The sequence below is a fragment of the Muntiacus reevesi genome, chromosome 8 (assembly GCF_963930625.1).
Source record: "Muntiacus reevesi chromosome 8, mMunRee1.1, whole genome shotgun sequence".
Lineage (NCBI taxonomy): Eukaryota > Metazoa > Chordata > Mammalia > Artiodactyla > Cervidae > Muntiacus > Muntiacus reevesi.
In genome coordinates this window covers 49,758,369-49,782,490 of record NC_089256.1, presented here as the reverse complement: position 1 = coordinate 49,782,490, position 24,122 = coordinate 49,758,369, and the positions used below count along the sequence as shown (strand labels likewise).

The following is a 24,122-nucleotide window of genomic DNA, read 5'->3' as shown; positions in this document are numbered from 1 at the left end:
GAAAAAATGGTAACGATTCTTTTAAAAAATAACATGGTAAAAAAAATTTTTAAATAAGTGTTTTATGCCAAAAGTAAAAATGCAGTTGTGACAGAAATTAGTCTTACATTATAAATGTATCCATATATACATATTTATTTATAAAACCACACATATACACACACACGTATATGAACATTATATACATAATATGTGTGTATGTGTATGCATACACACATGCAAGTTTTCTTCAGATTCACTTACACAAGGAGAAAAAAGCCAGCATTAATTTCTACCCACCAGAGCTACTAGCATCCTAATTCTTCTATTTGACAGTGACACCGAGTGCTGTATTTTCACATGCTGTTTCTTCCCAGTTCATCACAGGAGTAACAGAACTTACTAGCAAAGGTCAAAGAATTATAATCTTATGACTCATGGGGAACTTGAGAAGTGATTAATTTAAACCATTGTTCCAATTAAAGTATTTTTCAAATATCCAGCCACTGTTTTAATGCTTTCAATGATTGGAAGGAAGTTCATTATTTTAAGTCATCTCATTTAATGTACTGTTAAATTTATTCCCTTTTTATTAGTAGAAAGTTGATTCTCTGACCCATAATAATTCACCAATTGTCCATGCTTACAATATTTGCAAAAAATATTTTATTTGTTTCACTAAGGGTCCCTCATAACTTAGAAGACAACCACTTTCCTCCATATGTTTTCTCCTCTGCTAAGAAATATGTACAGTTTTCTGGGTTTCTCAAGACATGGTTTTCCAAACCATTCATCCTATCAGTTGCCTTTTAAAATACTCAAAGAAAATAGTAGCAATACTATCTTCTTTAGCAAAAATTACATTTTTTTCCAGTTTCTAGGTTTAAAAATTGCATTAACTTTTTAGCAGCCTCATTTCAGTGTGATATATATATATATATATATTATTTTTTAAAACTAACAGACTTCATTTTTTAGAGCAATTTTAGGTACAGAAAAATTGAGCAGAAAATAAAGCATTCCCACATACTCCCCATCCCTCCCAAACACACTCACAGTTTTCTCTATTATTAAAATCAGTTTGGTACATTTGTTACAATCCATTAAGCCAATATTGATACATTATTATTAACTACAGTCTATAGTTTAAGTTAGGGTTCACTCTTTATGTTGTATAGCCTGTGGATTTTGGCAAATATAAAATGACATGTATCATACTGAATAGTTTCAATGACCCAGTGCTCTGCCTATTCATCCTTATATTATTCATTTGAACTTTTTGCAGAAAACTTTTAAGTAACTCCCATCCAATTTTTTCAAGTAATTAACTTTTCACTAATTAAAACAGGGACTTATATTTATCTCTATTAAATTTTATCTTTCTGGCTATTGTCCATTTTTTTCCAGGCTGTTGAGATTTAACTGAAATCCCATACTGTCAACCATGTATGTAACATTTATGAACTTGATAACTATATCTTCTATATTTTTATCTAAGTATAAAAATGTTGACCAAGAAGATTACAACAGCAAATCCCTAAGAAATTTTACTAGAGACCTTCTGCTAGAAGTTTATTAATGCATTCTCTTTGCATACAACTAGATATAAATCAAAATAACCCATATTTTCTATCTTGTCAACAAAGATGTATAGAATGACTCGGTAATAATAAAGGTAACTTTGAGTACCAATTAAGCTCAGTGGTTTATATACATTCGCTTCTTTAATTTTCACAAGATCCCTATCAGAGAGGAACTCTTAGGCCTGTTATTATATAAATGTCTAAACAAAGTATCAGGGTGGATAAACAATATAGTAGCTAGTAAGAAGAAGAGACAAGATTCAAAGCCAGGTCAAAGAGATTCCCCTATTCAATTAGGTTAAATAAGATAGCCAATATTTATCTAGTTGAAAATTAAGTATAATAAGTAGAACTAGCACAAAGTATATTCCTGATTGTGCTATTTAGAATTTATGATGGCATTATGATCTTCAGCTTCTCTAATTAATGAGTTTTTGTTTATTGTTTATTTTCCATAGAAATAAAAATATGGAAACTTCCCAAAAATTGAGAATATTTTTAACATGAATTTAAACTAGAATATAATGAAAATGAGGCAAACTGATCTAAATGGCATTTTGGCCTTCAGAGAGGGCTCTATTAATCAAAGGGTTATTTGGTGATGGTTCAAAAACTTTTATTCTGGGTATCTGAATCTCAAAAATCAGCCTTAGGGACTTCCCTGGTGGCCCAGTGGCTAAGACTCTGTGCTCCAAATGCAGGGGGCCAGGGTTCGATCCCTGATCAAGGAACTGGATCCCACATGTCACAACTAAGAGTTCTCATGCTGCAACTAAGACCCACTGGTTAACAGACATGGACCTATACTTTTTCATGACAACACTAAACTACACATATCCAAAACCACCTTAGCAAAGTTAAATGAATTGAGCAATAAAATTTTTGTACCCTAACTGTAACACTCAACAGATCTTTCTCCCCTAGACTAGAGCTCTATCAAAAAAATTCAAAACAACAAAAAAATCTAAAACATTTCCCAATTAAGACACAGTAATTGCTATCTTTGAATAATTTATACAATCTAAAATTGTAAAGCTATAAAAATGAAATGTATAACAATAAATACTTTTCTGACACTGGGATGTTAATTCTTTTTAATTACTTATTTACGTATTTTTATTTTTGGTCACGCTGTCTTCATCGCTGTGTGCTATTTTTCTCTTGTTGCGGGGAGGGGTGCTACTCGTCGCTGCAGTAAGTGGGCTTATTGTTGTGGCGGCTTCTTGCTGCGGCTTGGGGGCTCTAGAGCTCGAGCTTCAGTAGCTGTGATGCACGGGGTTAGTTGCTCTTAGGCATGTGGGATCTTCCTGGACTAGGGATTGAATCTTTGTCCTCTGCATTGGCAGGTAGATTCTTAACCACAATACCATCAGGGAAGCCCCGGGATGCTAATTCTAACAGTACATATTTTTTTCTAATCAGTCTGGCTAAAGAGTTTATCAGTTTTAGCCATCATAAACTACAAGTTTTTGGTTTCACCAGCTTTCCCTGCTGTGTGTGTCTGTTTTCTAGTTCATTAATTTCTGCTGTGACCTTCATTATTTCCATCCTTCTACGGTGATTTCACGTGCTCATCATAGATTAAGGAGGCTTAGCTGAAAACGTTAATTGAGATCGTCTTTTAAATAGGCATTTTAGTGCTACAAATTTCCCTCTAAACACAGCTTTAGCAGTATCCCACTAGTTCTGGTACGTTATGTTTTCATTTTCATTCAGTTCAAAATACTTTATTTCCCTTCTGATTTCTTCTTTTGACCCACGGATTACTTAGAAGTGTGTTAGTTTCCAAATATTTGAAGATTTTCTAAAGATCTATTCTTTATTTCTAATTTAGTTCCTTAGTAGTCAAGAATATTCTTTGTAAGACTTGAATTCTAAATTTATTGAGGCTTGTTTTATAGCCTAGAATGATCTACCTTGATAAATACTGCATGTATACTTTTAAAGAACATGTATTCCACTGCTGTTGGGTGGAATGGTTCATAAATGCCAATTAGATCAGGGAGTTGGTTCATAGTTTTGTTCAAATCTTTGATATCCTTACCAACTTTCTGTCTACTTATTACATCAATTATTAAGAGAAGGGTACTGAAATCTCCAACTGTAAGTGTGGATTCATCTATTCCACCTTACAGTTCTACCAATTTTTATTTGCATTTTGAATATGTTATTAGTGACATAAATGTTTAGAATTATTATTTCCTGCTGATTAGTTGATCCCTTTATCAAAATGGTGATAGTCTTTAGCACTTGTGACAATCTTTGCTCTTGAATCCCTTTGCCTAATATTAATATAACCACATCAGCTTTCCTTTGATCAGTGTGAGCATGTTTTGTTTTAAAAGTTAAAGTTCATTTCTTATATGCAATATACAGTTAGGTCTTGATGTCTTATCCAGTCTGAAAATCTCAGCCTTTTAATGGAGATATTCAGACATTTACATTTAATATGATTATTAATATGGTTAAGTTTAATTCATCTTGTTCTCTGTATCTTTATTTTTTGTTCCCTTTATCTTCTTTCTCTGCCTTCTCTCTAATAGACTGAATTTTTTTATAGCTCCATTTAATCTGCTGTGCTGGCATATTAACTATGACTCTGTTATTTTTGCAGTTACTTCAGAGTTTATAGTAAACATCTTTGCTGTATCAGTCTACTTTCAAGTGACATTAAACTACCTTACGTTTAGTGTAACAACCTTACTAAAGTGTATTTCATTTTTCACCTCCCACCCTTGTGATAGTGCTATCATATGTCTTATTCTTAGACATGGTATGTATGCTACACTACATTGTTGTTATTTTTTGTCAATTATCTTGGAAAAATTCACATAATATGGGGGAAAAAATCTTATTTTTACTCATGTAGTTATCATTTCAAGTGTTCTTCTTTCCTTGGTGTAGATACAGATTTCATCTGGTATCATTTTCCTTCTGCCTGAAGGATCTCTTCTAACATTTCTGGTATTGGAGGTTGGATGGTGATGAATTCTTTCAACCTTTATGTCTGAAAGTCTTTATTTCACCATCCCCTTGAAAGGTATTTTCACTGTATAAAGAATTCTAAATTCATAGTTTTTTTTTTCTATATTTTAAAGATGCTGCTGCTCCATTTTCTTGTTTGCATTATGTTTGACAAGAAATCTGCTGCTATTATTACCTTTGGTCCTCTGTATTTTATGTGTTTTTTTTTTCATCTTGATGCTTTTAAGATTTTCTCATTATCATTGTTTTAAACAATTTTATCTTGTACCTTGATATAGTTTCTTTCATATTTCTTGCACTTGAGCATTGTAGATATGTGGGTTTGTAGTTTCCATAAAATCTGAAATTTTCTCAGCCATTATTTCTTCAAATACTTTTTTCCATCTCCAGATTTCCGTTACACCTTCCCTGCTCAGCTTTATTGAGATATGGCATATAACATTGTTTAGGTTTAAGGTATATAACATGAAGATCTGATATATGTATATTTTGAAAAATAATTACCATAATAACGTTAGTTAAAATGTCCATCACCTCATACAGTTACCTTTCTGTGTGTGTGTGTATGCTGAGAACATTTAAGGTGAACTCTCTTAGCACTACAATTTGTTAACTACAGTCACCATGCTATACATTAAATTTTCAGAACTTAACTCATCTCTTAACTAGAAGTTTGTACTTTCTGGCTGCCTTCACCCATTTCTCCTACATTCTCACCCCTGGCAATGACCAGTCTGCTCTCTGTTTCTGAGTTCAGTTTTTCTTATATTCCCCATATAAGTGAGATCATACAGTATTTGTCCTTCTTTGACTTACTTTACCCAGCATAACACTTTCAAAGCTCATGTGTTTTGTTGCAAATGGCAGAATTTCTTCTTTCTTTTAATATTTGCATAACATTCCATTGTGTGTGTCTCTGTGTATGGGTATACATATACATGTGTATATACACATATATAAACAAATATACACAAATATATACACATTATACATATCTCAGTTTCAAAAATATATATCTCACATTTTCTTTGTCCATTCACCTATTGATGTATGCTTAGGTTGCTTCCATATCGTGGCTATTGTAAATAATGCTGTAATGAACGTGAGGATGCAGGTATCTCTTAGAAATAACCCAATTAGACTTATGGTAGGTCACATGAAGTTGTTCCACAACTCACTAATGTTCTACTCACTTTTTACATTTCTTTTCTTTATCCGTTTTATATTTTTGGTAGTTTCTATTGCTATGATTTCAAGTTTATTAATCTTTTCTTCTGCATTGATCTGCCATTAATTCCATCCAGAATATTTTCCATCTCATACTTTGTAGTCTTAATTTTTAAAAGGTCAACTGTCCTTTCAAGTATCTTCCATTTCTCTATTTACGTTTCTGAACATAAGGAATACAGCTATGATCAGCATTGACTGAATCATTTACCTCCTCATTACAGGTCATATGTTCCCACATCCTTGCATCCTTGCAAAACTTTGATTAGAGTCAAGACATTTTGATCCTGCTGGGTACTAGATATTTCTGCATTCCAATTAATATTCTTGAGCTTTGTTTGTAATGCTGTAAGGTTACTTGCAACTGTCTGATTTTTGCAAGGCCTTGGTTTTGAAATTCGTTAGGTAGGACTGGACTAATATTCACTCTAGGGCTTAGTATTCCCCACTACTGAGTTCTTCTGTTTACTCTATCCAAAGCCTAGTGAATTACAAGGATTTTCCCAGTCTGGTTGGTGAGAACAGGTACCACAACTAGACCTGTGTGAGACACTATTACCTCTGATTTTTTCATATAGTTCTTTTCCCAGCATCAAGCAGTTTCCTCACATGCATGCATTAATTAATACTCAACTATGCATTCAGGGGAACCTCTGTGGATCTCTGGAATTTGTCTCTATGCAGTTCTCTCTTCTCTGATACACTGTGAATTCTAGTGACTCTGTGTGCATGCATGCTAAGTCACTTCAGTCGTGTCTGACTCTGTGCGACCCTATGGACTGTTCATGGGATTCTCCAGACAAGAATACTGGAGTAGGTTGCCATGCCATGCTCTCCTCCAGGGAATCTTCCCAACCCAGGGGTCAAACCTGCATCTCTTATGTTTCCTGCATTGGCAGGTGGGTTCTTTACCACTAGTGTCACCTGGAAGGCATTTCTAGTGACTTTGGTCTTCCCCAAATCTTACCTTTATCTCCTTAACTCAAGAAGTCCACTAGGCTCTACTTAGGTTCACTCTCCCTGTACTAGTCTGAACTCTCATGTAATAAACTAGGACAACTGAAGGGCTAACCTTATTTATTTCTCATCTCTAAGATTTCACTGCTTGATATTCAATTATTTTTTCCATTCTTTCTTATATTTTGTCTATTTCTTGGTTGTTTCAAGTAGAAAGCAAATGTGATCCCTGTTCTTCAACTTGGCCAAGGCAGAAGTCCTAACACATTTTGACTGAGTGAAACTTGCAATTTCAAAAACATTTGCATTTTGACCTACAAAATATCAATTTCTTATGTTTCAATCTAATATTATGCCGTTTCCAAAGAATGTGAGAGATTTTTATTAAAAATCTACAATGAAACTAGTTAAGACTTGCTTTTATTTTTCAATTGCTCAGAAGCTATCATAAACTTTAAAAACATTTTGTTGCCCTATCACCCATACAGTCAAAAATTTTGTCTTATCTAACAGAGTCAAGATATATAAGCATCAATCATTCCTTATGTATAAATTCTCTTCTATCTAGTTAAAGTTACCAAATAATACCATATCTCATGACAAAGTTTCTCTGCACAAAGAATTGGGGTCACAGGCTCAGCTCAGCTAGGCAGAAGGAAACAGCATCTAATATATCAGGAAATCAACTTCTAATGATACAAACAAGACATCTCTTTTTCTAGAAGCTCCAAAATGAAAAAGTAAATTCACTTAAAAGATTTGTAATGAGATATTAGAGAATTAGGAAGCAGAAAATCAAGATAAAGAGAAACCTGTCAAGCAATCTATAGTGGGACCCTTTACACACCTTATTTTCTCATTATAGTCAACCTGCACACAACCCTATCTCATCCCAACCACAGGTAAGGGTATGTGGGCATGTGACCTCTTCTTGGGTACCTGTGCATAAAAACATTCTACTTTCTTAAAACATGGTAAATCATTTTATTAAGTAAATTTAAATATGATTCCAATCCATGTCAGTACAAGCCAAGAACTGTATTTAAATTTGAAATGTACTTTTTTTTTTTGGCTGTACCTTTCAGCTTGCAGGATCTTAATTCCCAGACCGGGGACTGAAACTGGGCCCTTGAAGTGAAAGTGTGGAGTCCTAACCACGGTACTGCCAGGGAATTCCCAAAACATATTGTGTAAAAGTGAAAAAGCCTCATTCAGAATTCATGCTCAGTGAAAAAAAAGAAACAAACAAAAAAGGAATCTTCCCACATATGTATCTAAACTTCCATATGCGTGAACATGTGTACCTAAACTCACATACAGACACAAATAGGAAGAAATGGTAACTAGGGGTTAAAATAGGTGAAAGCTTAGCATTGTATACTTTTTATACTCCCTGAATTATAAACCATGAGGATATAATTACCTACTCAAAAACAAATATAAATAAAACAGGTGAAGAAATTGGACTAAATCACAACTAGAAATAAACCACCATCCTAAATGACTCCAAGAGTACCCAAGTGTTATTTTGCCTTTTTCAAATTCATATATAGAATGAACTAAAACAGTTTCCCAAATTTCTTAATAGGAATTACTTCAGTCATTAAGAGATTTGGGGATCCAATATGATTTGATGAATTAAGCTTTCTCAGAAAGACAATAATCTCCACCAAAAATACCCCCTGGTGATTCTTATCAAAGTTAGGCAAACTCTTAACTAAGATTAATTTCCCAAAAGAACAGCAACTTTGCAATTAGACAATTCTGGATTCATTTCTTGGCTTTTCCATTTACCTATGTGATTCGGGATAAGTTATTTGGACCCTTTGTGCCTGTTTCCTTATCTAGAAAATGGAATCTTTCCAAGGATGCTATAAAGATTAATCTATGTAAAGGGTATGGGACATAATCTTTCTTATAATGCTTAATTTTATCTTGCTTCCTTAAAAAAAAAACACCTGTTATATAGATACCAATAAATATTTGTTTCCTTTCCTCCTATACCCAAATTATACAGATATTGGAATATATGTCAAATTTTAACAAAGTTGTTGTTGAAGCAGTATTTATTAACCACTAATCCTTTCAAAGACAAGCTTTAATATAAATGTCATTTTAGCTAATGTATTACAGACAAGTATGACAAGTTTCACTCACTTTTTAAAGAATACTCCCATCCTATCTTTTATATACACTCAAAATGAATTAAAAAATACTACAATGTCATCTTATCTATTTTGCCTTAATTCAATTACAACATTCCTACAATAATTTCCCTCTCAAAAAAACTCTCTAACAGTTGTACCTCTGTTATGTTTCTCTCTCGTAATGAAGCCAACTCATATGGATCCACAAAAAGTCCTGTTGGGATGTACTGTTTAATTAAGAGTCGGCAGGTCTGTAAGTCCTCAATGCTTTCTCCAAATTTCACTTTTGTTAACAGGTCTCTGTAAGACAAGTATGTTTTAAGTAAATATCTTCATTTAATTTTTTTTCTTAAGAATTCATTCAATTTTTAAACAAGCTAATATAACAAGCTTAAATTTAAATTAGTACAAATATTATATTTCAAATTAGTTTTTCAAAAGAAGATCATAAAGTCAAATAAAATATTTATATCATGTCAGAATCACTCATTATATCTTTCATAAATTCATGTCATAGTCACAGTATGGTATTAGTGTGAAAACAGGCAAACATTAATGGGAAAGGATGGAGTCCAGAAACAGATAACACAGTTTTTAAAAATAAAGGTGTCAATATAATTTGATGGGGAAAAGATTATCTTTTCAACAAACAGTGCTGAAACAACTGTGTACCTATATAGAAAAACTGAACTGTGACCTCTACCTCATACCATACTACAAGTATTAATCTAAAATAAGTTATAAACTTAAAGGTAGAATTGTCTCAGCTTTCTCTCTGGAGGCTTATTTTGGACCAAGTGCAGAGAAGGAGGTCCAAAGCATGATGGTTTTGCTTAAGTGAGAAAACAGGGATAGAAGATAGGGGAGGCTTAAGCAGCTAGAAGTCACAGCACTACATTCCAGAGAGGAAAGATCTTTGGACAAAGAGTTCTAGAAGTCTGAATTGGAGTCCCCTTGAATTTTTATTGAATACTAAAATAAACATGAGTAATATGTAACTCCACAAGACTGGGCAAGAAATTACCAAGGAACTGAAAGATAAGAAATTCTGAAATTTCACAAAGACACTGCATTCCACCAACCAAAGGGTAGAGACCGAAGAGTTCAGCAGAGATCCCACTGAGATAGAAAGTAGAATGGCGGTTGCCAGGGGCAGGTGGCTGGGGGATGGGGATGAGGAGCTACTGTTAAGAGGTACAGATTTCAGTTTTGTAAGATGAAGAGTGGTCTATGGATAGTTAGTAATAATGGTAACACAACAATGGGAATGTCCTTAATGCCACTAAAGTGTACAATTTAAAACAGTTAGGACAGCATATTTTATGTTACAGGTATTTTACCACAATTAAAATAAATAATAGTGTAAAAATATATGACTGATCAGAGCAAAAGTAACAACAACATATGGCAGGTTTATAATATAAGCAAAAAAGCATAAAGTTAATTAATGTATGGCAAGAATAGCATAAAGGTGAGGAGAAAGAAATGAACTATTCTGCTATAAGATTCATGCATTATTCATGCTATGAAACAGTATTATCTGAAAGTAATTTGTGATAAGTTAAAATTGTAAACCCTAAAACAACTAATTTTTTAAAAAGAGAGAAGTATAGTTAAAAAGTCAAAAATGGAGATAAAATGGAATGATCAAAAAATATTCCATTTATCCAAAATAAAGCAAGAAAAAAGAAAAAAGATTAGATGACACAAATAGAAAAAAATATAGAAAAGAAGTAGCAAGATGGGTAAATTTAAACCAAACCAACCAAATCTATATTAACATTAAAAGTATATAGTCTAATCACTCCAGTTAAAATATAGAGATTGACAGATTGGATGAAATAGCAACACTTAACTATATGCTGTCTACAAGAAACGGCAAATATAAACACATAAAAGTAGAAGGATGGAAAAATGTATGCAAATATTAATAACAATACTATAGAGTGGCTATATTAATACTGAAAAAGAAGACTTTAGGACAAGGAATATTGCCATGGATAAAGAAGAATACCACAGAAAAATAAAAGGGTCAATCGTCAAGAAAATATAACAAGAAAATAAAATATAACAATAATTTATATATAAAATATAACAATAATAAAATATAACTGTGAGCACCCAATAACAGAGCTTCAAAGATTCCTGTATTTTACATCAAAGTAAAAACTGGTAGCACTATAAGGATAAACAGACAAATTCACAATTACAGCAAAATATTTTGATACCCTTCTCTCGGTAATGGATAGAACAAGTAGAGAGAAAATCAATAAAGATACAGAAAACATGAACCAGCTTTAATTTAGTTGATCTAACTGACAATTATTGTAATAGAACATTCTAAGTGCATAAGAAAAACTATATGATGAGCATTAAAAGAAGCCTCTAAAAGTTTAAAAGAACTTAAATCAAGCAGAATATGGTCTCTTAACAACTTGGCATTATATTGGGAATCAACAGGAGGAGGAGATACGGCCTCCTCCAAGCCGCAGCCTCAGCCTCTCTTGTCCTTCAGACTATGCCTGGGATCTGCTGCCAGGTGGCCTTGGTCCCACAGACCTGCATGTATGGTCTCAGGTTTCTTTACCTCCAGAAAGAAAAACTGACACCCTGCAACCTGGAAATTGATGTAAAAGACTGAAATTAGGGACTTCTTTTAAATTTGAACATGGTTAATCAAGGAGCAACAAAACCCAAGGGGTCAATACTGGAAAAAAAAATGTGCCAGTTCAAACTAGTATTTCTGGGAGAGCCTGCTGTTGGCAAATCAAGCCTGGTGCTTCATTTTGTGAAGGACCAACTTCATGAATTTCAAGAGAGTATCACTACGGCTGTTTTTCTAAGCTGCATGAAATACGGGACATGGGATACAACTGGTCAAGAATGATTATCACAGCCTAGCAACAATTACTACAGAGGAGGACCAGCAGCCATTAGTTGCATGTGATATTGCAAATGAGGAGTCTTTTGCAAGAACAAAAAACTAGGTTAAATTACTTCACAGGGAAGTGAGTCCTAACACTGTCATAACTTTACCAGGAAAGTAGGTCGATCTAGAAAAAATGGCTGAGATTTCCAGGAAGCGCAGTCCTGTGCAGATGACAAGGTATTCATGAAGACATCACTTCAAACAACAATGAATGTAAATAAAATATTCACAGTAATAGCTAAAAAGTTGCCAAGGAATGAAGTACAGAATCCAGGACCAAATTCTGCCAAAGCAAGAGCAGCAGACCTTACTGAACCCATTACAGTCAACCAGGGGTCAGTGGTAGGTAGAATATTCTTCTGCTTTCTAAATGTTAGTAGGGGAATTGGAGCATTAAACAAGTTTAGTATGACTTATAATAGAGTCAAGTTTCTAATACAGAATTATTTTAAGTGTTTTTAACTTCATTTTTAAGAACATGCATGTGTCCCTGACTAATATTTCAGAAACAGATGGAGAGAATGAGAGCTGTGTGTTCATCTATTTCACTGGCACATTAGGGGGAATCATTTCTCATCACCAGAGATATAGACAAGTGACTGGACCCACAGGGAACCAGAATCCACAGTTCTATGAAAAAGATCTGGAACACTCTCTAAAGATACTTATACTTAGCCACAATATTCAGGCTAATGGTAATTTTTCCTAGTATCTATATTTAAAGTGTATGTTCCACATTTTAACAAATTATTCAAAAGAAAATAGTCCTGTATCTTCAAGGAGAAAAAATGAACATCAATAGAATCTAAACTATAGCCAGACCTATTATTTTTTAAATGAAAAATTAAATGTAAACCCATCTTGTTTTAGGAATATGAAAAATGATAAGAGCATTTAATGAATTGTGTCCCCTCAGACATATGAACTTATCAACAAAACTGAAATAAATCAGTTGTCTGTGATTCTGTTTAATCTCTGCTAGCCATTACATATGTTTTGTTGTTTAGTGGCAGAGAAGGAGCTTTTGCCCCCACTGGACATAACAGTCAATACACCAACAATTACGAACATTCAAACTTACTTTAAAGTCCATCTTCAGCTGTGATGTAAGTAGGGTAATACATTGTAGTTTCCATGTTGTTCAGTTGCTAAGTCGTGTCCAACTCTTTGCAACCCCATGAACTATATAGCACTCCAGGTTTCCCTGTTGTTCACTATCTTCCGGAGTTTGCTCAAACTCATGTCCATTGAATTAGTGATGTCATCAAACCATGTTTATTACTCTTCTGTAATACTTAAAGAGCTGCTTAAAAGTATGCAAATGTATAGTTACTAAAACAGTTAAATTTTTTCCTTTTCTCCCCCTTTGAAATGAAAGGGCTGTTTTAATATTTTACTGGGAAAGATTGCGGGCAGGAGGAGGGGGGGCAGCTGAGAATGAGAAAGTTGGATGGCATCACCAACTCAATGGACATGAGTCTGAGCAAACTCAGGAGATAGTTAAGGACAGGAAAGCCTGGCATGCTGCAGTCCATGGGGTAGTAAAGAGCTGGACACGACTTACCAACGAAACAACAGTGAACACACAACATCTTATCATCAGAAAAAACATATATTTTAAAAGACAAGAGATCTTCAGGACCTCCTTCCAAGATGACATTCAACCAATCAACCAACCAAAACATGTTGGATGTATTAGTTAATCTTTATAAAGTTATTCACCTGTATTACCTTCCAGTTCACATTCTTCATTTTGCTCACAAATAGAACACAAAAATTTCACCAAAAGACTTGTAGAAAATCAAATATACTACAACTATAGTATCCTCTGATCCACTTATCCAGTAACTCTATAATAGAAATAGAAAATGTAAGTTGCTCAGTCATGTCCGACTCTTTGCGACCCCATGGACTATAAGTACATGGAATTCTCCAGACCAGAATACAGTTCCCAGAGACCAACAATTTCTATCCTGTGCTCACAAACCACCATTTTAGTAATTTGGCCTAGAATTCTGCCCAGAATCCAGAACAACTAACTAACTTCCAGATTAACCAAAGATTATAAACAAGTTCAGCAATGGTTTAAGCAAGTTCTCCTACTTCAAAGAGATATAATTCATCAGAGAGGGGAGACTCTAAATTCATTTACAGTCATAAAGGCCTTTTTATATAATTTCTTACTACTAATAACTGCTTGAACTTTCCAAAGTGGGAATAAGTATTCTTGACCAAGAAGACAGAAATAAGAGGGACCACAAATTCTGCCTTCTATAATATGTTAATATTTCCTCATCCACCCTTTCAGCAAGACAATGCCTGCTAAAAACTAAAAACAAAACCAAAAAAAGCCTTTTTTAAAAAAAAAAATGATTGTTGGCATTTTCTTAAAGTCTCAAATAACTGAGATGTCTAGTTTCTGAAGCTATTCTCGTGGGTTCTGTCACTCTTCATTGTTGCTTTTAATACTGCTTTTTAAAGTACTTAGAAAATTTAAATTACTTTTTAATTACTGCTTTTTAAAGTACTTAGTACTAAGTACCTCAGTACTTAGAAATGGACAGCTACTTTTGTTGTCCTGAAAGTCTCTTCAGGCACTTCTTTGTTCTTTCTTGGAATTAGTTATCTCTCATTCCTCTTGAAGATACATCCCAATTATGTTGGGATTTATATATACTTGGCATAATCACCCCGATATTGCTTAAAATGTATCTGGAATTCTATCAAAAACTACCTTTCAGAAGTGAATTCTCTCCCAAAAGCAGTTTTATACTTTATAGTTACATCTCTTCTTTGAAACTATATTGCCCAAATTGATCACCTATCTCAATTACTAATAATAAAAGCTAACATTTCCTGAGTATATGCTATGTGACAAGCACTAACAAAGGAACTTGCCACATATTCTCTGATCTAAACCTCACAACCCTAATAATGAAATAATTTCATTATCTAATTTCATCAGTAAGGTAACAAAGATTTAAGTAATTTGACTAAGGGTACACATATACTAAATAATAGAGCTACATTGTTAGACCAAATTTATTTGAATTAAAAACAAGCAAACAAACAGAAAAACCAAGTTCTTTCTACTACACCTCCTAGCCATTCACATGTAGCCTAAAGTTGAAGAGTGAGGAGAGTGAGGTGTTTTAGTTTAAGGTGAATGAAGGGATTTAAAAAATAAATGTATCAGAATTTATAAATCAAATATCTGAGAATAACTTCAAAGTAACCACTCTCTTATGGAACAGCTTCCACAACTTTTCACCAGTCTTTTAAATATCTTCAATATTGGCAATATTCATTTTTGAGAATAGTTTCTATTTTGGAAATAGTTTGGTCTTTGGAATCAAGTTTTGTAAATCAGAAATAGTGATTTAGGGTGGTATCTTAGTACATGAGACTATGGTTTTCGAGTATGATAGTCCTAAATTTCTATCAGAGCTCTACCATTTTAAACTCTACTTAAAGTCCCTGAACCCTAGTTCCCTCATCTGAAATACAAGAAAGGTATCATCTACCTTACAACCACTGTGAAGATTAAATGGAATATGTATATACAGCTTCTGTCTATATAAATAAATAATAAATAATAGATATGTACAGTAAATAATAAATGTTTGTTTTCTCCTTCTCTTCTCCACTGTTATTTTAATCGTTTCACACTATGAACTGCTTATCTGTCAGTTATAACTTTAAGAATGCAAGTGATTTTTTTCAGTTTATCCATTTTTCAGCTATCAATTTTTGCTTTTAAATTACCTGAAATTGTATTTTCATATAAGTCAATGGGCAACTTACCTGTGGAAACCATCTTTCAAAACTTCTTGTCTCAAAATAATTTCAGAACAACTGGCCCTTATACCTATAAGAATGAAAAGAAAAAATAAATTAAAAAATAAAGATTTTTTTAAATAAAATAAGCACTCAATGAAAGAATATTTAAATAATTAGAAAATAATTATTTGAATAGACTTTAATTGACTGGAAAATCTAACCGACCTAAAACAAAACAAACACCCTTAAAACTTAAGCAATCTGTACTACATATAAATCTATTTCTAGTGTAGCATAGGGGTTAAAAGCCTTGACTTTGGTGTTAGATTGGCTAATTTCAAACAACAGTCTGTCACTTAATAGCTGTGTGACATTGAAGAAGATGGTTTCTCTCTTTGCTAGTTGTCATGAGAATTTAATATATGTAGAAGCACTGGGAACAGGGTCAACCACAGAGCACCCACTTGGTCTAAGTGTTTGTTATTTATATTACTTTATTCAGGTGATCACTGGACATCAAAAAGAACAGAACAGCAAAAGAGCCAGGAAACCTCAATTTTAATCCTAGCTCACTGAAACTGAGTATCAGATACAAATTGGCAAGTTCTATATTCTGTCATCCACAAGTAGAAAAAAGAAGGTACATTTATGCAGTGTGTAGACTCTGAGAGGGTTTAAAGAAAAAACAAAAACTGGAGGCTTTTCAAAGGTTCAAAGGGTTCTTTTATAAACTTACAATAACCCAAAATTTCACTAATCTGACTCCATGCGGAATTTAGACATTAAAACTGTTACTCAGTGTCAATTTCATAAAATTTTAAAATTCAGCTACTAATGATTACCAAATCAGCCCAGGCACCTTGCTATGGAATTTTACTCCATTTTGAAAAACTGGAAATGCGTGAGAACATTAAAACAAACACGCAGGAAAATCATACACTATTGTATGTTGTGAATTCCATTAGATGTATTCCTGAGAAGACCCCCAAAAAATGAAGTGGAAAGGAAACATTTGAAATATACCAGAGAGGGAAGGAAGGGGGAAACTATGAAAGATAACATTTATTAAATAATACTTATATGACAGATTCTCTACTTGGGGTTTTCACATGTATTTTAACTTTCATGATCTAGAGAAACAGGCCAGCAAAATTACTGCCATTTGTACACAGGAGCAAAGTGAAGCCACTCAGTTGTGTCCAACTCTCTGTGACCCAATGGACTGTAGCCTACCAGGCTCCTCTGTCCATGGGATTTTCCAGGCAAGAATACTGGAGTGGGTTGCCATTTCCTTCTCCAACACAGGAGTAAACTCTGACATAAACACTAACTGTCTAGGTCACACAACTAGGTAAGTCACTGAAGTAAGATCTGCCCGACTTTTAAAGCCTAAGGTATTTCAGCTCTTCTTGCTATTTAACAAAATCCTTAATTACTTTGGAGAAGCATATATCATCCTTTCCCAAACAAATATCTTACAGAATATATCTTGTAAAAATTCAGACATTTCTTCAATATTTAATTTTAACAGAGGTGGGGGAAGGGTTTATATCTGCCTATAAATTAAATTAGAAAAAAGGTCAGATTAACAGGCTTAAATTCTATGGAGTATAGACAATGGTAAATTTCATTTATCTTGGGATGATAGAAAAGCTAATTTACAAACAGTATAGCAAATACTAGATACTAAATTATGATTTTTAAGGCAAAGGTATCATTTTCAAAATGAATCTGTTGCATCTGAATTCACTTAAGATTTTTACTCTTAAATTTAACTTTACTTGGTTTTTGTGCCCTGAATTGGCTCTGGAAATTGACCCCCTTTACCAATTGCTGTGAAGTCTTTAGTTATCAATAAGCCCAGTTGTTTGAAAATTATTTTTGGCCTAATAATTCCTTCTTCAAATAAATTTGAGCACCTAATATATAAACACACAAAAGCAGAACTCCACTGCTTGACAGATACTAATCTAATATCCTGGTTTTAAAGACAGTTTCCGTACTGGTTTTCCTGGTGTGTGTGGACTGACTTTTCTTTCCCTACCAAACGTTATCACTTTATTGTAACCGCTACTGCACTTACCCATCTCCCCTGCTACATCGCAAGCTCCACGGTGGCGGGATTCACAGCACCTAGCACAGCACTTCTGCCCACGAACTTGAGCACAGAGGTGAAGCGACTCACTCACCCAGCCCGGAGTCATAAAGAAACCCTAACCCAATCCAGTTTACTATCAAACATGTTTGTAAAACACAATTAGTCGTCCTCCCCTTTCCACGCTCCCCGAGTGGAGGTATTCTAGATTGGGGTTCTCACACCTCACAGAGCACTTAGGCTTTGTTGGTCCCGCAGTGGCCAGAAGCTTCGCATCCCAAGAGCACCCCAAAATGTTTCACGGCTGTACTTTACAACGTTTTATTAACAGTTGCTGCCAGTCCCTCCTCAGAAAGACAAAGCCTGCCTCTCCAGAGAACCAGGACTGGTCACAAAGAATGAAGGCGGGGGCGGTGGGAGGTGCCGGAAATTGCAGCCTTTGTTTTTAAACTCCTTCTATCATCCTACAGTTCTAGGGTCGCGAGAAGCACGTTTGCAAAGCGAGGAACTGAGAGGTCTCGGGAACCTCGAGCGCTCCCCACCGCCTCAGACCTTAACCCCGCCCCACTCCCAAGGCCCAGCTCCGCCCCTTACCGGCGACGAAGTGGGTGTTGTTGAATGTTGTGGCTGGCGAGCAGGTGAGTCCAGCCGCCTCCCAGAGAAGCAGCCAGGCCACTGCCCTGACGGCCACCGCTGGGGTAGCCAGGACGCCGGAGAACGCGCGCCCCAGAAGAGCACGCGGGGATAAAATGAGATCGGAGGGACGTGCGCAAGGTTCACACGGCTCCTGGAGCGCACTGTCACGGAGTTTGGGACCCGGAAGGAAGATTCGCTGCGCGCACGCCTGCGGTGCTGTAGTTTCCCGGCTCCCCGCCCCTAAACGTTCCGGGGTAGCCGTAGGCCGTCGTCCAGCACCTTCGTCGCCCCGCCCCTCGCCCTCACGGTCGGGGCGGAGCGAGGAGTGGCGCAAGCGCAGTGACGTGCACTAGAGCAGTTGCTCTGGGGACTGCTCTGTGGACCCCGAGTCTGACCCCGAACCCCGCACGCTGTCCTGGGAACCGCCTTGCCGAGCTCCCGGCATTCTCCTCCACTTCCAGGTATTTGCCGATGCGATCTTCCTGCCGGAGAATTCACCCTGCAGTTCCGTCTGCGAAGCGGTGGCTGTCGTCTTTTTCTGCAGCTCCAGGCTTGGCCTGGCCTTACGGTGAAATTAAGTGCTCCTAGGTGCACTACGGTTGTTGGACAGGTTTTAGACGTTGACCTGCAGAAGATGCATTTTCTGTACTTCTCTATGGGTAAGAAAGTCAGCCTTACACTAGTGGGGGGCATGGATAGGGAGAGGATCGTCTACCTGATGGCAAAATCCGTACACTCTTAGATGCTGTGGGCGATGCTTGGCAAGATATGCCAGTCATTGATCCCTGGGGAGGAAAGTATTAATGTCTAAAAGAAAAACTTGGTAAATGTGTCGTCTGTCTTCATGAATTGAATATGTAAGCAGACCTGGAGAGTATCAGGTGCAGATTGGAGCAGAACGGAGGGCCCTAGGATGGATGTCTTAAAGACGAGAGATGTCAGAACTCAATGGCTTCAGTCGTGTCTGACTGTACAATCCAATGGACTGTAGCCTGTCAGGTTCCTCTGTCCGTGGGATTCTCCAGGCAAGAATACTGGAGTGGGTTGCCATTTCCTTCTCCAGGGGATCTTCCCGACCCAGGGATCGAACCCGTGTCTCTTGTGTCTTCAGCATTGGCAGGCAGATTCTTTACCACTAGTGCCACCTGGATACCACCTAAAATTCAATATAGCAATATAAGTATGCTGTTAAGAAATATAGAGATAGATTTTGGAAGAAATATTTTAAAAAATTGAAACTGATTACGTATGGAAAGGGGACGGGGAGAGGACAGCAGTTCTTTATTATGAGCCTCATAAAATTATGTTACATTTTAAACAGAATACAAACAATACTTTAGTAAAAATAAAAGTTTAATTTTTTAAAAAAAGAAAAGAGTGTAGTCATAAAACTTCATTATTGAGCATCACTTGCATGCATTATTTATTAATACAGTCACATGAGTGTGTGGAATGTATATTGTGCTCACTAAGATCTTCTAGAAAGTTTACTAACAAATTTTACTGAGGCAAACTGGGAGAAGTATTTGTTTAAAAAAAAAGAAAAGGAAGGGAAGGAAAGAGATGGAGAAGGAGGAGGAGAAGGAAAAGAAGAAAGAAGGGGTGGGATGGGATCACTGCATCAAATCAGAGACAAAACACAGTAATTTGACAAAGCTGTTCTTTATATATGATCCATTTCCTAAGAGTAAAAATTCTCAGTCCAACAGTAAGAGCTGAATAATATAGATATGGTATATCCATAGAACAAAACATTTGCAGTCATAATATAAGTTTGCATTTTAGAAAGACATTAAGTTTGCATTTAAAGACAAAATTACATGGGTTGTTAAATTTAAAAGACAGGACATAGAAAAGAATTAAATAATGCCATTTGAAACAACATGGATGGACCTAGAGATTATCATACTAAGTGAAGAAAGAGAAAGACAAATACCATGTAATACAGTGTATGTGAAATCTAAAGTATGACACAAATGAACTTACCTACAAAACAGAAACAGACTCATAGACATAGAGAACAAATTTGTGGTTGTGAAGAGGGAGGGGGTTTGGGGGAGGGATGATTGGGAGTTTGAGATTAGCAGATGCAAACTGTCATATATAGAATGGATAATAAGGTCCTACTGTATAGCACAAGGAACTATATTCAATATCCTGTGATAAACCATAATGGAAAATAATATAAAAAAGAATGTATATATGTTTATAACTGAGTCACTTTACTATATAGCAGAAATTAATTCAACATTGTAAATCCACTATACTTCAGCAAAATAAATTTCTTAAAAATTTAAAAGGCAGGAAATAGTATGTATCAATATAAAAACATACTAAAACTATGCCTAGAAAAACAACTGGAAGGGATCAGTTATGCTTATTATTTTGTATGTTTCTTCCCCCCCCCCAACTCTACAATAAACATCTATTAAGTAACCCTGTTTCTATTGTGATTCTCTGGCAGAACTGAATTTATGAAGGTGTCATCCCTTTGCTACTTTACCTCTAGGTTCTTTGACATTTGCAGATCTTCCTGAGAATACCATAGTCACATCTAAAGCATTCCCTGTAATTAAGTATATTTTTGCATTGAGAGCAGGGAAGAGGGAATGAAAATATTAACATTTAAAATGACTTTTTCTTGTAAGTGAAAAAACATCATGTAGTGAGACAGATAAGTTGAAATAAAGGCCATATAAGCTTTATTGCCTTGAAAATGTGAAGGCTGATTCTGCATCAGGTCTGCCTTCTTGATCAGACTTCTAGGCTGTCAACACTTAGAGAATGTACAGGGACTGTGTCTTCTTTTAATACACTGAATCAAACAATGGAATACCTAATCCAGATATTGTGTTGGGGATAGTGTGGTGAACTTTAGACATGTTTCCTGCCCTCAAGGAGCATACAGAATAGAAGGGGAAAAGATAAGTGATTAAATAAATAGTTACCAGAAACTCAATGAGGGAAAAAAAGGCAAGAAACTCAATGAAGGACTTCCCTGCCAATTCAGTGGTTAAGAATCTGTCTTCTAATGCAGGAGACGCAGGTTGCTCCCTGGTCAGGGAACTTAAGCACCTACATACCTGTGCACTGCAGTTGAGAGAGGCCCAGACACTGCAATGAGGACCCCGTGCAGTGAAAAACCAAACAAACAAAAAACACCTCAATGAGTAGAATGATTGGGGAAGTACAGGAGGGGGAGGTCTGGTCTGGGGAACCTCTCAGGACATAATGTATTAAAAAGATTTAAAAAACTCTTAGTAGCTTGACATTGAGGGTGCTTGTACATACTTGTTTAACTGGTAAACAAAAAAACGATCCTATAAGTTGATTCTTGGGCTGAGTTAGGTGTTCCTACAGCCTTTGGTTAAAAGTACAGTGCACTAAGAGATCCAAACTGAATTGCATTTTAGGCTCATGTGTGAACCAGCCTACATTCCTCAATGAACCAGGGATTCTACAGATTAAGGATAACCCAGGGCCAAACTGAACTTTCAAGATAGCTCTTGAAATACTGAGCTTGAACTGACCATGTATCTCCAGAACTGGACTAGAGCCAGGTTTACCGGGGAGGAAAAGCAGGGAGGGATGTGATTTACCCAACACTTAACTTTTTTTCCCCTTTAGCAGGAAGTCATTATGTGACTAACATATTGTCATCAGATTTCCTCTGATTTACCGTGAAGTGTATGTGAGAATGATGTGCACTGCCAAAAAATGTGGAATTAGGTTCCAGCCTCCGGCTATTATCTTAATCTATGAGAATGAAATGAAGGGGAAAAGTCGCCAGCGCATCATGCCAGTCCGAAACTTTTCCAAGTATTCAGGTATCTTATGTTTTATCTTGCCTCTTATCATAAATATTATCTGAGTCAGTTTATAAGAACGATTTGAGTCTCATGTAATGTAGTGATATGGCCTTCAGTTAGACAGACTAAGGTTCAAGTCATGGCTGTTAGGGTGGGTGTGTAAATTTGTCTAAATTACTTAATCTTGGTGAGCATCAATTTCCTAATCTGTTAAAGGAAATTGATAATCCCACCCTTTCAGGTCAGCTGTGTGAGTTAAATGAGATAGCATTATTCAATAATATTAATTCCCTTCTCCTCCTCCAAGTGTGTTTTTTAATTTGTAGTCTTGATATTTCCTTAGTACCAATTCTAATATCTAAAGCTGTAATACTACTTTTTCTTCTCAGACATTTTCTTCAGTTGGAAGTACTTAACATCTCCTCAAAGTGATTTTAAGTTACAGAAATAAAAAATATATCGATCCTTCCCCCATCACACTCAAAGCTGGATGTAAAGAAATAGGTCTGTAACTTAATTCATTCCCAAAAGCCACTTAGCTACTTGACTATAATGATAGGTAATGCTTTCAGTAATTTGTGGGGCCTCAGTAGTCTGTGGTGTTGTGTGTGTTATAATAGTTCTGTTTCTCGATCCTAGATTGCAGCAGAGCTGCTGAACAATTAAAGAATAATCCACGACACAAGGGTTACCTGGAACAGGTATCACTGAAGCAGCTAGAGAAGTTATTCAGCTTTTTACGAGGTAACTTGTGGGGGCAGAGTCTGGCAGAAACAATGGAACAGATTCAACGGGAAACAACCACTGATCCTGAGGAAGACCTGAACAAACTAGATGACAAGGAACTTGCCAAAAGGAAGAGCATCATGGATGAACTTTTTGAGAAAAATCAGAAGAAGAAGGATGATCCAAATTTTGTCTATGATATTGAAGTGGAGTTTCCACAGGATGAACAGCTACAGTCCTGTGGCTGGGACACAGAGTCAGCTGAAGAGTTCTGATAACCAAAAACTGGAAAAAAAATTATTAATTAGTAGAAAATGCATATTTATCCAAGACCATAGTTTGATTGTAGAAAAATCTGTAAAGAACACAGTACATATTAGGTCACATTTGGATTGACAGTGTTACTTTTCCAGACCAGGATATGTATAGCATCTACTATGTAGGTGCATGTGGAATGTAGGAAAACAAAATATAGGGATCTGCCTTTAAGGAGCTTATAGTCTAATTGGAAGATAAGTGAAAAGCTTGGGAAAAGCTAATTTAATGGTATTAGGCAGCAAAACTATTAGTTCCAAATGCATGATAAAGGCTGGAGAGGATCAGAACCTAGATTATCATAGGGTAGAATAGTCAGGAAGGACTTTGTCCTTCAGTGGCAAAATGGTATTTTGCTGGCCCTTGAGATGGTAGTATTTGGATAGAAGCTTAGGTAGGATTCCTGATTAGAGAAATTGGGAGGAAAAAAAGAGGGATGTTGCGGGGGATTGGAGAGACATAGGAATTAGAACATTTTATTTGAGGAACAGTAAGCAAATTATAATGTGATAATATTGGAGGATATGATGATACGAGGGGATTATCCTGTATATATTGTCTTTATATGTATTTAACTCTGGAGTAGATGAAAACCCCTGTAGAATGCTCTGTGGCTGCAAATGGATATAATTCGATGGACAGCAGGGGAATTCTGGCCCCTCTCCCTGCCCTAGTGTCAGGAAATATATACTCAAGACATTCTGAAACCTGAACCTCTTCTCATAAATAAGAAGTTTGTTCATAAAATGGGAACACTACCCATAATAAATGAACATAAGTACTGCCAGTTTAGGCCTGTTCATGAGTTTGTATCTACAAAGAGAAGATCTTTGTTGTACATGGTTACATATGTACAGATACATCTTTCTTCATATTAGAATATTATTTAATTGGTAGAAGTCCTCTGTTTTCTGCAAGGAAATTAGTACTCATTAAATAAAGTTATAAAAATTA

General features: G+C 35.6%; 2 protein-coding genes and 1 pseudogene across 4 annotated transcripts in view; 2 read left to right on the top strand and 1 right to left on the bottom strand.

The window, feature by feature from the left end:
- PIGX (phosphatidylinositol glycan anchor biosynthesis class X) overlaps positions 1 to 19,011 on the bottom strand; it is a 23,703-nt gene extending 4,692 nt beyond the window's left edge. Inside the window, exons 1-4 of the mRNA XM_065942114.1 lie at positions 18,721 to 19,011; positions 18,277 to 18,667; positions 15,612 to 15,675; positions 9,037 to 9,178 (exon numbers count right to left, since the gene is read on the bottom strand). Coding sequence (XP_065798186.1) covers positions 9,037 to 9,178; positions 15,612 to 15,675; positions 18,277 to 18,667; positions 18,721 to 19,011 — 888 coding nt within the window. The remainder of the gene's footprint in view (positions 1 to 9,036; positions 9,179 to 15,611; positions 15,676 to 18,276; positions 18,668 to 18,720) is intronic.
- On the top strand, positions 11,547 to 12,692 carry LOC136173524 (ras-related protein Rab-5A pseudogene; annotated as a pseudogene).
- On the top strand, positions 18,549 to 24,122 carry CEP19 (centrosomal protein 19). Of its 3 annotated transcripts, none has more exons than XM_065942391.1 (3): positions 18,549 to 18,779; positions 21,949 to 22,145; positions 22,767 to 24,122. In XM_065942391.1, exons 2-3 carry the CDS (start codon positions 22,016 to 22,018, stop codon positions 23,126 to 23,128), a joined length of 492 nt encoding a protein of 163 aa, XP_065798463.1. In that variant the 5' UTR covers positions 18,549 to 18,779; positions 21,949 to 22,015; the 3' UTR covers positions 23,129 to 24,122. The 3 variants fall into 3 exon arrangements, with proteins under 3 accessions (XP_065798463.1, XP_065798462.1, XP_065798461.1); XM_065942390.1 differs by having other exon boundaries at positions 18,549 to 18,977; XM_065942389.1 differs by having other exon boundaries at positions 18,550 to 18,977; positions 21,946 to 22,145.